A 16,980-nucleotide genomic window follows, 5' to 3' on the forward strand; every position below is an offset into this window, starting at 1 on the left:
GGAACTGATTTTGAACGTAGGTTAGAGTTTTGTTTATGGTTTCTAGACAAAACGGGAGCAGATCAACATTTTTTTGATAAAATTTTGTTCACTGATGAGTCTACTTTCCATAATAATGGACTCGTGAATCGACATAACTTTCACTATTATAATACGGAAAATCAACATGAATATAGATGTATTGATCGACAAAACCTATGGTCCCTTAATGTATATGGTGGAATAATAGGAGAACATGTGATAGGACCGTATTATTTTAATGGCCATTTAAATGGACAAAAGTTTTTAAAATTGGAAAGAAATCCTTAGTAAAAGGTATAAAATTTTTTATTAAAATCCCTTAAAAGGGCTACATCACAACAAAACGTTTTCGATTTTTATAAAAAATCATCATCAGTGTTCGATCTAAAAATAAGTATAACCGATTTAATGAATATAAAGTTAGTATTTAAATTTTGACAAAGGTTAGAGCATAGGTTGCTTTTGACCTTTGTCAAAATTTAAATACTAACTTTATATTCATTAAATCGGTTATACTTATTTTTAGATCGAACACTGATGATGATTTTTTATAAAAATCGAAAACGTTTTGTTGTGATGTAGCCCTTTTAAGGGATTTTAATAAAAAAAATTTATACCTTTTACAAAGGATTTCTTTCCAATTTTGTGATTGATGGTATACAGCCAACTACAGGAAAAACATTTTCTTTTCCTTGTGGAAAAAGTTTTTAAGATTTCTACGAAGAGACTTTTAGATACTTTTGCAAAATATCCCTTTAAATATTAGAAGAACAATGTTTCTGCAGCTAGACGGTGCTCCAGCACATTACAATTACACGCGTAATGTTAGAGAATATTTAGACAGAAAATTTCCCGGAAAGTGGATAGGTAGGGGTGGTGCTGTCAATTGGCCTCCTAGATCATCTGGGTTAACATCAATGGACTTTTTTTTGGGGATATATTAAAAGTTTGGTTTATCAAACTCCACCTACAACCGCGGAAGACATGAAAACGCGTATTCGTAATGCGTTTGCAACAGTTACTCCAGAAATGTTAAGAAAAGTAAAACAAAATTTTGAACACAGAGTGAGGTTATGTATTGAAGAAAATGGACACCATTTTGAACATTTAATGTAAATAAATTTTTTCCAGTGTGTTTTGTTTAACTTTATGTAATAAAATGTAATTAATTAATTTCAAGAGTGCATTTTCAAAAAAACGCAAATAAATCGAAAATTATCGAAGATAGGTATAGGGATTGTTTAATAAAGTAATATTATTTTTTTGATTAGAATTCAAAATTAAAGTAAAATACAGGGTGTCCCATTTAAGTTAAGAAAGTAATTATACAAAATATTGTACAGCATTGACACTTCAGATTGCGAACACTCTGTAGATTGAGAATATTCTGATGTAAAGCATGGACAGTTGACAATTAAGTGACAAAAAGACGTTAATTAAAATTCATGCGATAATGTGTAATTAATTAATTTCGCGAATAGTACATTTTCAGAAAAACCCAAATAAATCGAAATCTGTCAAGAATAGTTATAGGGAATGTTGAATAAAATAACATTGTTTTGTTCAGTAGAATTCAAAATTAAAGTGAAATATAGGTTGTTCCATTTAAAAATATATAACTTTATATCATTACGCTAAATTGGGACACCCTGTATATATTTCACAAATTTTAATTTGTAGCCGGTACTGACCTACGTATTCCTACGGAAGAAATTTTTAATATCTTTAGCCGTTTCCCCGGTAGGCTCCGTCCCGTTGAGCGTGGCTCACCCTGTATATTCAGTGATTCCAATAGTTTATATATCATACAATGAAAACTAATACCTAATCAAGAAAAAAAAGTGATTTTTTAATAATATATTGTTACTATGGAACGTTTAGATACATTTTGAACATCTTTAACAACAAAATACTATGATCACAGAATATATCCTGGTGTATTTTCTGATTGGATCTTCCATAAATAATAAACAATAAATAACTTTTTATTAATTTCACGTCTTAAATCAATTGTTTATCCATGTTATTTATCCATGGCTTTTTTCCCATTACAAATAGTTAAAATTGTTTATCCAATTCACTATAAATTTTATTCAATAAACAACTCAAAATACTCCTGAAGTCATGTCAAATATTTAGTAGCCTTATTTGTCACTGTCTTGTCACCACATGCTGTTCGACTGAGCGCGTTGCATGACAAAGATAGCGAATGTTCGATTTGAAACATGATCCTGGAAAAATTAATACATATTTTAAAAAAAATTAAACGCAGAATGAAAGATTACATCATTACCGAGGGTAGTAAGTCCCTTAGAATAAACAAAAAGTTTCTTTTGAACGAGATAATTGAAATTAAAAATCACACTACATTTCTTCTTAGTTTTTCACCCCTGTAACTTATTAAAATAAACATTACAGAAGTTTTCAGGGACTTTCGGCCCTCGGTAAGAACGTAATCTTTCATTCTGCGTTTAAATTTTTCAAAAATACTTATTAGTTTTTTCAGGATTCTCAGTTTGCGCCTATCCCCTTAACCTAGGCCACGCAAAAAAACATCTAGTATAATATTATAGTTTGTGTTGTTTTTATCACAACCACGTGCTATGAACAAATTAATCGGCTGATTCATAAAAAACATAAATATTTATTATTATTTAACAAAAACAAATAATCAAAACAAGAATCTTTTATAAATTTCCGTAATAAATATTATGAAATTGAACTCGCAATTATATTCACGTGGTTTCATGTTCATAATATTACTCTGCGGATATGTATTTGATTACACCTATATATTTTGTTATAATATTATGTACTCGTTACTTTTTTGAAGAAATTGGCAAACATTAATATTACTTGTTGCCCGATACTTGTTTTGTTGGCTTAGGACCAGTAAGTCTTTTTATGTTTTTGAGTGAATTGGAAAGGTTCTAAACCGATAAGGGGAGATGTCCCTAGCACTGCTAAGATGATAATATCACACATGCTAGAACGTAGCATCCAGAGTATGAATTATATACGCCGTATCCTCCCTAACCATTCACCTATCAACTAAAATCAGCCCATCTTCAGACAAGGCACCTCCAGACGAGTTCAATTGGTGAACTAAATATTGGAATGTCTTGCGCAGTCTGTAAATTCGAGAGAAAAACTGGAAAAAAGATTCTGACGTAAAAGCAGTATTGTAAAAACCAAACATACGGGATGGTAAAATGTGCAGGTCAGGTGTATGTGGCCTGACAAGGGAGTCGTGTAATTCCAATCTCCGCTAACTCCACCGGCAACATATTTTCAGTAAAAGGAAAAAACTGTATTTAGTATTTCAGAGCACATGTCTAAATGAATTGAAATTATTCCATTAGGGAATGTAATTCTAATTTGTTAATAACCCTGATTTACGTAACTTGGTTAATAAAACAGAAGTTAAAAATTTATTTAAGTATAAAAAAGTGGATTTAGCAGGTTTTGAAACTAACCAGTGGAGATAGCGTGGAATTAGCGAATTTTGGATATAACTACAAGTGAATTTAACGACTTTTCCTTTTTCTTTTTTATTAGGACATGCTTTTTCAACTTGTTTAGTTATTTCTTCCAATATTTTAATTAATAAAAGAAAATTACTGACAACAATATTCACACAGTTTTGAACTATACCGCCATATGGAAATCTTCAGAATGAAAGGAGCTGGCGGGTTTTGGAAAAAATTCTTAAAGTTACTGTCAAAATTTAGTCGGAAGCTGGCGGTTTTAGGTAAAAAACGAACATATTAACATCTAAAAAATTGCACAGACTATCTAAAAACAAAGATAGTTCAAAATATGCAAAAAGTGGAGTTATCGGATATTGGAATTATACGACTCTGAAGGGATGAATGTAAAAATAAAAGGGGGATTGAACGAAGTCGTGTAGACATCTTACTCAATGTCATTATAGATCAGGAATAGGGATAACGAACACTCGACACGAATCGTATCCGCCATGTTTTACCATAGCGCCTTATGGTAAAACATGGCGGATACGATTCGTATCGAGTGTTCGTAATCCCTATGATGGCTGTAAAGTTTCTGTCTATTAATTCCGTCGTGTGGTCGGGGTGTAAGGAGGCTATGACCGCATATATAATTTATTTCCTCATCTTCCTTATTCCTGTCTCTCTCTTTCTAGCGCCTTCTTTTTCTGTATTATTTGAATAGCTGTTTATATCAAATTGTTTGCTATCTTTGGAAGATTACTTTTATTATAAAATATGCTTCGTCTATGACGCCACAATCTATACACCAGATATACATGGCCAGTGAGAAACTGTGCAAAATAATAATTTAACTTTCTGAACCTACATGTTGACCATATTACCACATCAGGGATTAACAATTTGGCTCATTGAACCTTTGCCGTTTGTACCTCCCATTCAACTTGCCATATTTTAAGCATAATATGTTATCTCACTTCGGACTTTATTCCCGGTAGATGACCGTTCTCCCTGTTGAAGAGAATTGAATACCCTTTCAAATGAGCTAGCACACGACCCCTCCTCTTATTAAAAAAAATCATCGATTACGTTATCACGCCCAGATGCATAACGTTCCTAGTATGATATTATATGCCAAAAAATAATAATTTAAAAATCAAAATTTACCTGTTTCGGGATTTATCTATAACTTATCCTAATATTAATCTTAATCTTGACAAGATAATTAATTTAAAAACAATGATTTGTTTATAGTTCAAGCAATCAATCAAAAAATTCAGTAGATATTAAAAATATCTTGAGTAACTTTATGCAATCAGGTGGAAAAGTTGGATTTTTGTGTCGAACTGATAAGCTAAATTTTAGAAAAAAGATCTAGTATTATTATATCGAAGCATTATTGGAGACAGCATAAATGAAATTCGAAAAATAACAAGCCAAACGTTATAGTCCGTTCTTCAACGGCAAAATATTGCAAAACATCTAAATTTTAAAGAACCACTTGGATTGACATGAAATTTGGCATACACATAGCTAACAAGTCAAAGAAAAAAAGTGATATGGTGCTGATGTGTGCTTTTGCCCTGGGGGTGGTTTTCACCCCCTCTTGGGGGTGAAAAAATATTCGTCCAAAGTAAGTCCGGAAATGGACAAACTGACTAATTTTAAGTAACTTTTGTTCTATAGAATTTTTTCACTAAGTCAATACTTTTCGAGTTTTTTTGCCAGTATATATGTTCATTTTTTCAACAAAATAACCACGCTTTTAGAGGGTTTTTCGCAAATAACTCAAATAATAAGTATTTTGTCGAAAAAACATTCTTAGCAACAATATATCCTGTAAAAAAATTTAAAAAATGGTGTATATATCACGTCTCTATACCTAGTAGAAGCAGAGTTTTAGCTAATGAAAAATAGGTTCATATTCGTCAAATTCCAAATGGAATACTTTAACGTGAAATAACCAAAAATGAAGCACATTTCGGAGAAAACTTATTACAACCTATTTAAAGTGTTTAAAAAAAGCTTCATTTTTGTCTTATTAAAAAAATTTCTAGCATCAAAAGTAAACCAATTACGCTCAAAATAAAGTTAGTCCCTTTTTTTTGGCAAAAAAATCGGGAAAATCACCCCCTAATTAGTATCTCAAATGAACTTAATTGTTACATCACAAGTTTTTTGACTCGTGTATGTATTGTTTATATAATCTGTAAGTTTCATCGGTTCAAAGTCATTATTTTTGAAAGGCTGTAGTTAAAAGAAGTTGAACGAGTCACTGATCACGAATGTATGCAAATTTAGAAACACCAAATCTTAATCAATTTTTGTCTAACAGAAAAACAAAAAAATACATGATATTCAGAAAAGCAATGCTGACTTTTTTTGTTTTTTGAGATTTTTGGTATCTCTAACAATTTTTAAGTTATTTTGAAAAAAAGCATATTTTTCAAAATTAAAATTTTTAAAATTTTTATTTTAAAACCAAATTTTTTTTTAAAATAAGCACTTTGAATCGATGAAACTTACAGATCATATAAAAAAAAAACATAAGTAAAATAATTTGTGGAGCGGTAACGATTAATTTCATTTAAGTTGCTAATTAGGGTTGGTCTTCCCGATTTTTTTTTTGCCAAAACAAAAGGAACCAACTTTATTTTGAGCGTAACTTGCTTAAGTTTAATGCTAGAAACTTTTTATAAAAACAGAAATGAATCTTTTTTTAAACACTTTAAAAAAGTTATAATGGGTTTTCTACAAAAAGTGCTTAATTTTTTAGATATTTCACGCCGAAGTATTCTATTTGAAATTTGGGGAATATGAATCTATTTTTCATTGGCTATAACTCTGGTTCTAGAAGGTCCAGTGACCTAAGGCGTACACCATTTTTTTAACTTTTTTACAGGCTATATTTTTGCTAAGAACATTTTTTCGACAAAATACTTACTTTTTTGCGAAAAACCGTCTAAAAATATTTTGTTGAAAAATGAACATATTCACTAGCAAATAACTGGAAAAGTGTTGACTTGGCGACAAAGCTCTATAGAACAAAAGTTACTTAAAATTAGCCAGTTTACTCATTTCCGGACTTATTTTGGACATATATTTTTTCACCCCCAGGGCAAAAGCACACATTGGCACAATATCACTTTTTTTCTTTGACATGTAAGCCATGCGTATGCCAAATTTCATGTCAATCCAAGCAGTTCTTTAAAATTTAGAGCAAAAACCGTGAAAGAATGTACTATTAAGAGATAGAGTAAAATATGAGGAAATAAGAGCCAGTTGTGGAATAGAGGAAATAAACCTGTGGACAAAACGAAGAAAAATGGAATGAAATCAACATATAGACTTGATGGCAGAAAACGGAATAGTGAGAGACAGATCTCCAATCGGAAGAAGGACAATAGGGCACCTGAGGAAAAGCTCTTCCGAAAACAACAGTTAAAGCTACAAGCCGAAGTAAAACAGGCATGAGCCTATCAAGAAAACAGAAAGAAGAAGAAATCATTCACCGAATATGTGAAAATCATGCGAGGAGTGACGCAAGACTGTCTTTTGTCTACTCTAATCTTCTTAGTCCCTTATGTCAAAAAATGCGCAATAACTACCCCTTAAAACCTACCAAATTTCATTTGCGTATCTCAACCAGTTTTAGAGCAATAAATAAATCGTCAGTTTGTAAGAAGAAAGTCAACATCCCGTATCTCGGAAACAAAGAATTTACGGACATATATTTATAAAGCAAACGGTCATTATTTTTTCATGCAGAATTAGCCCTTAAAGTGTGTCGCACTTATTTAGAAACACCCAGTATTGATGAATAACATTGCTAGTTGTTAAAGTACCTAACTTTTTTATTATCCAACATAATCGAATGAATCAAAAAGCAAAATGATAAGAAAGCCTAAGGCTATGGTTGAATTTTAATTTCAGTATTTTATTATGCTACAATATTCCACAGGGTGTTCCAAACTTTGAGGAAAAAACACACTATCATTGTTACACCCGGTATACAATCACACTTATCTCTTTAGCAATAATATTATTACATCGATATTGTTGAAGACTAGAGCTATAATATACTAAAAAAATCACTCAAATCGGACAACAGGTTTAGGAAATAAAAAACGTCAAAAATGTCTCATTTTAATGTGGTGCGCTAATTTTGATGCTTAGTGTATAAATACAAGAATAAAAAACCGCTAAACGCCGTAAAAATGAGTGGCGCATAAAATATTCCAGCTAAAAAAGATCTGATATGAATATTACGTGGCGCGAAAATGGATTTTCATTTGATGCAAAACAAAATTCTAGTTTTATTTTAAAAGATTTTTCCATCTTCTTCTTTGAGTGCCTCTCCTATCGGAGATTGGATATCATTAGGGCGATTCTAATTTTATTTACTGCTGTTTTGAACAATTCGTTAGTGGTACAGCCAAACCACTCTCTCAAATTTCTCATCCAGGACATTCCAGGACTTTCCATAATATTTGCTAAATTTGAAGTAAACGCGCCACAAAAGAGTAACTTTGATACAGTTTGAATTTTTAAACTCTTTTGTGGCGCGTTTACTTCAAATTTAGCAAATATTATGGAAAAATCTTTTAAAATAAAACTAGAATATTGTTTTGCATCAAATGAAGATCCATTTTCGCGCCACGTAATATTCATATCAGATCTTTTTTAGCTGGAATATTTTATGCGCCACTCATTTTTACGGCGTTTAGCGGTTTTTTATTCTTGTATCAGGAGTTTTTCAAAGTTATTTATAAATTAAATGTATGAAGTTGAATGCAATGTTCCCCTATTACACGTCAAGCTTTATAAATGGTCATCTTTGTTGCATTATAACCCAAATGATCTAGTATCCATCGAATGTACACTAGATTTTTTTCTATTCGAAAATAGATTGAAACAAAAATATTGAGATGGCCGGTAAATGAAGTCGGATTGCCCGTTGCCAGATCAAATTTAGCGTCGTAACCACTACAACTACATAAACCATTTCGGGAATAATCGTTAATTGGATTATACTTTTGAAGCTTAATAACTTCTAAACGGCTTAACGGATTTTGATCAGTAAACATGAGTCTGAAACGTATTGACCAGTAGTATCTGATGGATCTAAGGTCAAGTATGATAACTGAAGCTATTACAGGAATTATTGAGCTTGAGAAAACCGTTTTTCCCACAGGAAATAGATTTTATCATACTGATGAAGCCTATAACCTAAAAAATTCTAATTTTCCCGAATATAAGGTATACACCGTTAGATTCGTCTTGAGTCCTTCTGGCGCAATTCGTAGGTTGAAATGTTGAAACTTTCAAACACACATACATACATATCCACAAACATTTTCCCTTTTTTTAAATAAAAATTGAGTCACATTTCTAAGCTCTATAACTTTTGAATGGTATAACCGATTTTCAAAATTAGACATGCGTTGGAAAGGTAATGATCAGTTCTATTAGAAGCCGCAAAGGTTGGACTTTGAATTTCGTGTATATAATAGTGTCGCGTGTAGGGGGTGTATTTCTGCGCCACTGGCGAGAACTGCCGTTCTCTGGTAATTTTTTCGATATAAAACTAACAGCTTCGATAACCACTAAATCGAAAACTATTAATTTTATCAAAAAAATGTATAATGAACATTTTTTGCTTATAATTAATGTTTTTACCAGCATTTGCGGTCAAAATATAATAAAAAATTTCCACCCTCGAGATGAGGTGGCAACCACCCCATGGTAAAAGCGTCTTTCTGCATCATATAGATTTTGATCCTTGGACTATCCACTACTTATTGTCAAATTTTCAAGCAAATCTATCCATTCTGTAAAAATTGCGAAGTGAAAAATTTCAGTTCTTGGACTAATTATACATTTGGAGCTCTATAACTTCTGAACGGCTTACCTGATGATGATCACTAAACATGAATTTGAAACGTATTGACAAGTAGTATCTGATGCATCCAAGATCGAGTATAATAACTGAACGTATTACAGGAATTATTGTTTTTTCCATAAAAAATAGATTTGATCATACTTTTGAAGCCTATAACTTAAAAATTCGAATTTTCCCAGATATGACGTATACACCGTTAGACGCGTCCTGAGTCCTTCTACAAACACTCAGTTATTGGCGCAATTCGTAGGTTGAAATTTTGAGTAATTGTCGAAAAACCAAAATTTTCAAAGTTTAATTTTTCAGTTTTTTGGCTATGGTGAGCAGTGTATATGTCTCAGCTTAATTGCTTAAGTGCCATTTGAAAGCTTAACTTAACCCTATTGATTTGGTGTATTTGCGGTTTTCCTGTCTTTCCTTGAACCTAAGATATATATGCCCAAAAAATATGCTATTTTGTATCTACCTAGTCCTCTAGCTGGCTTAAGGGTAGTCAGAAGTCAAAAATTAGACCGGTTCTGAATCGGCCCTCACACCCTCTTGAAACACAGAAAAGAAAATTCAGATCGGTTTAACTTTTCCACACACATACATACATACATACATACATACATACATACATACATACATACATACATACATACATATCCACAAACATTTTCCATTTTTTAAATAAAAATTGAGTCATATTTCTGAGCTCGATAACTTTTGAATGGTATAACCGATTTTCAAAATTAAACATGCTTTGGAAAGGTAATTATCTGTGCTATCAGAAGCCGTAAAGGTCAGGCTTAAATTTTTGAAATTTTTGGGAGTTTTGGGGACGAGAACGAAAAACAGGCTTAAATGGGAAGGGCCGTAAAATCCACACCCTTGGACCAAAATTGATGGTTGACATATGAATGGACGAGTCTTTTCCTAAACTTTAAGATGGGATTTGGCCCAATTTTCAATTCAGTCAGGTTTAGAAAATCGAAAATTTCGTGTATATATAGTGTCGCATGTAGGGGTGTTGTGCGCCACTGGTGAGAACTCCCGTTCTCTGTGGATGTGCAATTGAAACAAAAAAAATGTATATAAAAACGCACTATAATACATCTAATTAACTAATAACTTCTGATTTTAATTGCTCTTTTACAGACAACTGTTTTCCTTGACAAAACATGATTTAGGAGCCCGTGTTTGCAAAAAATATTTCAGCCACCAGACAAATACCAAGGCTGAGCAGACCAATCATCCTCTCAAATTATGATCTCCAATATTTTTTAATTATAATAAAAAACTTGTACGTACATTGTGACTGGAATACCTTGAACCTATAATATGCCGACATAAACATTTTTTATTGGTTATGTTGTTACTTACAATATATAATTGAATTATGAACGTTCAATTATTGAATGATCATAAAAATTGTGGAGATGTAATTTGTATAGATTTTACAACATTTTTTATAATTTTTGTATTTATTTTATCTTTTATAAAATATTTAAGATGGGTTACACAAAATAACTAAATTGAATTGTTTCTAAGGAAGAACCTCTGTTGCTCATTATTTTCTTCTTTTTAATTACCATATTCTTTTTTTTGTGAAGATGTAACGAAAAAAGCAATGGACTACCCCGCTAATTGAAACAATATTCGAAAATATTACCTCAACTAACCAAGATAGCCATCGTTACACCCTTAGCTTAGCTCAGTCACTCAGGTGTGTGTTCGTCTTGTCCTTACCTTAGAATGAACTCTGAAAATTGGAATGGAAGCAAACAAAACATAGTTTTTAACTAATCATGTTTATTGTTCATAAAGATATAATAAATAAAATGACTTGTAAATTGCATTAACAAATGTATTCAAATTCTTGCCAAAAACTAACAATTCTGGATTATACTTATGGCTTTTGGTAGCTGATGGTATCTTCTTGATGTCGTATGGTACTGCTGCTGATTCTGCAACAGGCTCTGGGGTTGTAGGTGTTGTATTCCACCAGGCCTACGGATGTTGGTCGTTGCAGTCTTGGTAATGCGGTTGCAGCCCTGATGACATGGTCCTCGTTGTTCTATCGCCGTGGTTCCATCACCGGTGTGGACGGCTTGAAGCTCCCGGAGGGAGGACTGTGATCTTTATTCCCAAAAACTATAAAACAGAGACACATATCAATCATCAAGAAGAAAAACCAAAATATACCTTTGCCAAACAGTATTCAGAAATAGTAATTGGCAAGGGTAAATTACATAGAATTTAGATGAGAATAGTTAAAATTCTGATTACCAAACGTGCATACATGTAAATTAAAAGATAAATTATATTTGAAACTAAAATATCAGAACACATGGTCTGACATTGGAAGTTAGGTTAGATAAAAAAACAATATAAAAACTGTTAGATGGAGAAATATAATTACTGTAAGAAATTATTTAAAAAAAACTATATGTAGCTCACCCCAAGAGGAAGATGATTTGTTGAAATAAAATGATTTATTTTTGAAGCTGCTTTGCTTTTTAAAACATTTCCACCTCCATTTTGAGAATGAGATATGGGGGTTGTCACTGTCATTAAAATGACATGACAACGAACCTTGAAATTTGAAATAACGAACATGAAACACAAGAGATGATACAATGTAAATAGGGTTGCCTATTACAGAACGAGCGCCAACCAATTTTTAAAGGGGAAATGGGTAAACCAAATAGAAGAAGATAATGATTAATGAAATATTAAAGGAAATAAGGTAAAATAATTATTTAAAAATAAAATATCAACGATGTGACGTTTGTAACGTTACAAAGATATGACTCTGTCTATTTTTTCAATGTGCCTCCAGTAAATTGTCATTCCATCGTTTTCGTGGTCTTCCCACTGATCGTCTTCCTATTGGGGAACCGTCTCTCTATACTCTTCTAGCTCTTTTTTGTCATTCGACTTATGTGATTGTTCCATTCTATCGAGTTCTTAATGTTTTCCACCTTACATCTCCTTTCTATATCTGTACTTCTAGCTCTGCCCCATAGTATTTTACCATCAATTTTTCGAAGGGTGTTCGTCTCTGCTGTTTGTAGTATTCTTTTTGTCCTCTTTCTGCCAGGTCATATTTCTGCCGCGTATGCCATGATTGGTCTGATGACTGATTTGTAAATTCAGTCTTTTATTTCTTTACTGAGATTTTTATTTCTCCATATTGTTTCTTTTCCAGGCAACTTCCGGTTCTGCTTGCTCTATTCACTTGATCTTTCATTTCTGTTTCGAGCTTTCCATAGCTAGAAAGTATGATTTATTGATATTTAAACTCCATCACTTATTGTTCATCTGACCCTCCAGTTTTAATTTACATCTATTAGTAGATTTGCTGTTATAATCATGCATTTTGTCTTTTTTTTTTTGGGAAATTAACATGTTAAATTTTAGGTACGTTGTAAATCATCTTCACTTTGGGAGATTAGTATTGCATCGTCTGCATATCAGATTATTTTAAGTTGTTTTTTTTTCCCATTTGGTATCCTTTTTTAGTTCCAACTTTTTTATTATTTCATCCATGATCAAGTTAAACAATGGAGGACTTAAGGAATCCCCCTGTCTTATCCCATTGCCAGCTTCAGCTTCATTGGGTCAGTCAGTTCCTCTTCTTTTAATTACTATATTTTCTGGAATCAAGAAAAACAAGTGTAATGAGAAATCATTTATTTTGAACTTTTCCACAACTAAGTTTGTATTTTCCAGAATGTTCATGTATTATGCTATATCTAGACCCAAAAACAGACATCTAAAGTGAAAGTTACCCTCCAACACCAAATTGTTGTATATGGTCCACATATTGTTCAGTAAAAAGTTACATCATTTTTAGCGTCGGGTTTGAGGGGGAGATGGGGGGAGAAATCGGTAAATTAGTAGTTTTTTACGTTTTTCGTCAATATTTTTAAAACTATGCGGTTTAGCGTGAACAATATTCTATAAAAAAATGTTCAACATTAAATTTGAAACGAAAATTTTACTGTTGGAAAGATATTCATGCGACATTGTCCATAGAAAGTTCAGAGTGGGTTTCTCAGAGATTTATATGGCCGAGGCCTGTAAGTGCCTCTTGAATGTGGTGAGGTTGACGTTCCTTCAAGGGCTTATCAGTAACATACCACCGGCCATTGAAATATCAAATTATATTTATAAAACACAATACTGTTAAAAAAATTAGTTTCCTCAGTAATAATATTATAATTTGCCCAAAAAATATAAAAAATATGGAAAACCTCCACTTTACACCCTCCGTAACTCCGGAACCGTTGATTTTAGAACAATTATTATGCATAGGACCATTTTCATTTAAAATTTAATGTAGAACATTTTTGTATAGAATATTGTTCACGCTAAACCGCTTAGGTGTAGAAATATTGACGAAAAACTTTTTTATTTATTTTTTGGAAACCTTTTTACTTGTTTTTGTTGAACATTTCTTCGATTAACAAAAAATGTTTAGATCAAAGAATTAATTATTTATTTCTGTTACAGTTGCAGCAACCATGTTGTCTGATATGGACGAGCTTCCCACCATCAAATTAGGTGACTACACTCTTCAGCTAGAATTAGATGAGCTCAAGCCAGAAGTTCAAGAGATTGCCAAGAAGGAACTTAGGGAAACCCCTGATGTGAAAAAGGCAGGGATAGTGGCTCTAAGGGATCTACTAAGAGGTGAGGCGTTATTAATGAAGTAATTTTGTACGCAATATTCATATCTAGAATTGAAATGATACAATTTATCATCCATAAAATTTATCATATCATTTATCATGCAAATTAACTTTAATATTACGACGAATCCGAGGCTTGGTGATCGGTTCTATGAGCATTTTAGTTTTTGCCGTGGTAGGTTGCTAGCCTTACCCTCGAACCCTCCTCCTTTATCCAGGCTTGGGACCGGCAACCCGCTGCTGAGCTACTCAGTCCACCCAACAACGGGCCTGAAAGACAGAATACCGAACGACAGAATAAGAGATCTCTGTAACATACACGACATAGTACGGTGGGGAAGACAGAGAAGACGAGAGTGGAATCAGCAAGTAACGAGAATGGACAGCGAGAGAATAGCCCGTTTAGCCAGAGATTTGAAGCCAACATGCAAGAGACCAATAGGAAGGCCCTTTAAAAGGTAGCGAGATTGCTGGAAGTCAACATCACAGCTACGAATACAAGCTCAAAATCGGTTAAGAACAGGCCAAGAGGCCTAATATAAGAAGAAGAAGAAGATTACGACGAATAAAGGAAATTTACATTTACAAAGGTTATCAGAGCTTTCAACACCAAACAAAAAAGCTGGACAATGAGTAGACCAGACTAGAGTAGTACCAATCTCTATCTTTGGCCATGCAAATATCAATCCTCTTTACCAACATGTTATACCTAAAAGTCTCCCCAGGTCGTCTTTGATCTTCCTCTCCTACCTCTTCAAGGAACTTGGAGATCAGCAATTCTTCATATTGATTGATTAAGACCTCGACTTCCCGAATATACTCATTCTTAATTCTGTCCTTTTTGGTTACTCCACTCATCCATCCAAGTATTCTTAATTGCGTCATATGCATTCGTTCTTCCTCTTTTTTTTTAACTGTCCAAAATTCATTTCCGTACATCATAGCTGGACAGAAGAATAAGGTTAGCTTGGGAGGATTTGAAAAACTAAGTTAATCTTTAAAAACACTAAAATAGAACAATATTTGAAAACCAGAGTTTACGATCAGTGTATCCTCCCAAACGCTGTAACGATTCCAAAAATCACAAATGCTAAAGATTGCAATGACTATCGGACAATTGCATTAATGAACCACACATTGAAAACCTTCCTTAAAATCATACACAACAGAATCCACGTGAAATTAGAACAAGAAATAAGTGATTCACAGATGGGTTTTAGAAAGGGTCTAGGAACTAGAGAAGCATTATTCGGAGTCAATGTTCTGACACAACGATGTCTGGATATGAATCAGGACATATATGCTTGCTTCATAGATTTTAAAAAAGCTTTTGACAGAATTCAACATGAAAAGCTTTTAAGTATTCTTAAGACCAAAAACATAGATAGTAGAGATCTACAAATTATATCTAATCTGTATCAAAATCAGAAAGCAAGAGTAAGAGTCGAAGGAGAACTGACAGAGGAAGTAAGTGTGCTTAGAGGAGTTCGACAAGGGTGCATACTTTCACCACTCTTATTCAAAGTCTACAGTGAAGTGATATTTCAAGAAGCTTTATTGGATATTTTGTAAAGTATTTTGGTCAACGGAAATAGCATTAATAATATTAGATAAGCGGACGATGCGGTCATATTTGCAAGTGACATGGAAGATTTACAGTACATAATACAACATGTATACAATGCATGTGAAAGGTAGATACGGACTGCAAATGAATCTCAAGAAAACGAAATCAATGATATTCTCAAAAAACCTCAAAATGTAGATAACCTGATCATCAATAATACAACGATCGAAAGAGTAACAACATATAAATATTTAGGAACGTGGCTAACCGAAGATGGAGATCGAACAAAAGAAATCAGATCTAGAATAGAAATGTCAAGAAACACGTTCATAAAATTGAAGAATTTACTTTGCAACCGTAACCTTAATCTAGAGATCCGCACAGGAATGCTACGTTGTTACGTTTTTTCTACTTTACTATACGGCATGGAAGCATGGACAATAAAACAGTCTGAAATCAAAAAATTAAACTTCTTTGAGATGTGGTGCTACAGGAGAATCCACAGAATATCGTGGACTGAAAAAGTAACTAATATAGAGGTGTTACAAAGAATGAAGAAAGAATATGAAGTCATAAAATCTGTTAAAATTAGAAAGATTCAATATCTGGGTTATATAATGAGGGGCGAGAAGTACTTATTACTTAGGTTAATTATGCAAGGGAGGATACAACGGAAGAGAAACCCAGGACGACGCAAAATATCCTGGCTAAGAAATTTGAGAGAGTGGTTCGGTTGCAGCTCATTAGAATTATTCAGAAGTGCGGCCAATAAAATTAAAATAGCTAAAATAGCGATGATGATTTCCAACCCCCGATAGCGGAATGAACCTGAAGAAGAAGTATCCTCCCAATACTCACGTATAGTTCAAGACGTGGAGACTCACCAAGGCCAATATAGATTAAATAGTCAAGGCACAAAGAGCGATGGAAAGATCAATGCTCGGGGTGAGGCTTAGAGACAAAAATCAAATAAATGGATTAGAAGCAAAACCAAAGTAAAAGACGCAGGAGAACATGCTGCCAAATTAAAATGGAGGTTCGCAGGACACAATGCTCTACTGAAGGATAAAAGATGGAATCACGAAATATAACAATGGAGACCGTGGTTAGGAAGAAGAAGTAGAAGAAGGCCACAAATGAGATGGGCCGATGACATAAAGAAGTTTGGAGGACACAACTGGAAACAGGTGTCGCAAAATAGACAACACTGGATTGAATTGGGGGAGGCCTATGTCCAAAATTTGATTACTTAAGGCTGAAGAAGAAGAAGAAGAAGATATCATAATTGGTCTTATGGCAGTTTTATAGTATTTTCCCCTCAGTTTTATCGGAACTTTTTTG

The 16,980-nt window shown here is 33.0% G+C and overlaps 1 protein-coding gene across 6 annotated transcripts in view; it reads left to right on the top strand.

Moving 5' to 3' along the window:
• Window positions 1–16,980, top strand: part of LOC114324320 (alpha-tocopherol transfer protein-like) — a 161,335-nt gene that overhangs the window by 109,434 nt on the left and 34,921 nt on the right. For all 6 annotated transcript variants that reach the window (XM_028272140.2, XM_028272136.2, XM_028272129.2 and 3 more), the window contains exon 2: window positions 13,894–14,073. In XM_028272140.2, coding sequence (XP_028127941.1) covers window positions 13,894–14,073 — 180 coding nt within the window. The remainder of the gene's footprint in view (window positions 1–13,893; window positions 14,074–16,980) is intronic.

This window comes from Diabrotica virgifera, chromosome 3 (assembly GCF_917563875.1).
Source record: "Diabrotica virgifera virgifera chromosome 3, PGI_DIABVI_V3a".
Classification (NCBI taxonomy): Eukaryota; Metazoa; Arthropoda; class Insecta; order Coleoptera; family Chrysomelidae; genus Diabrotica; species Diabrotica virgifera.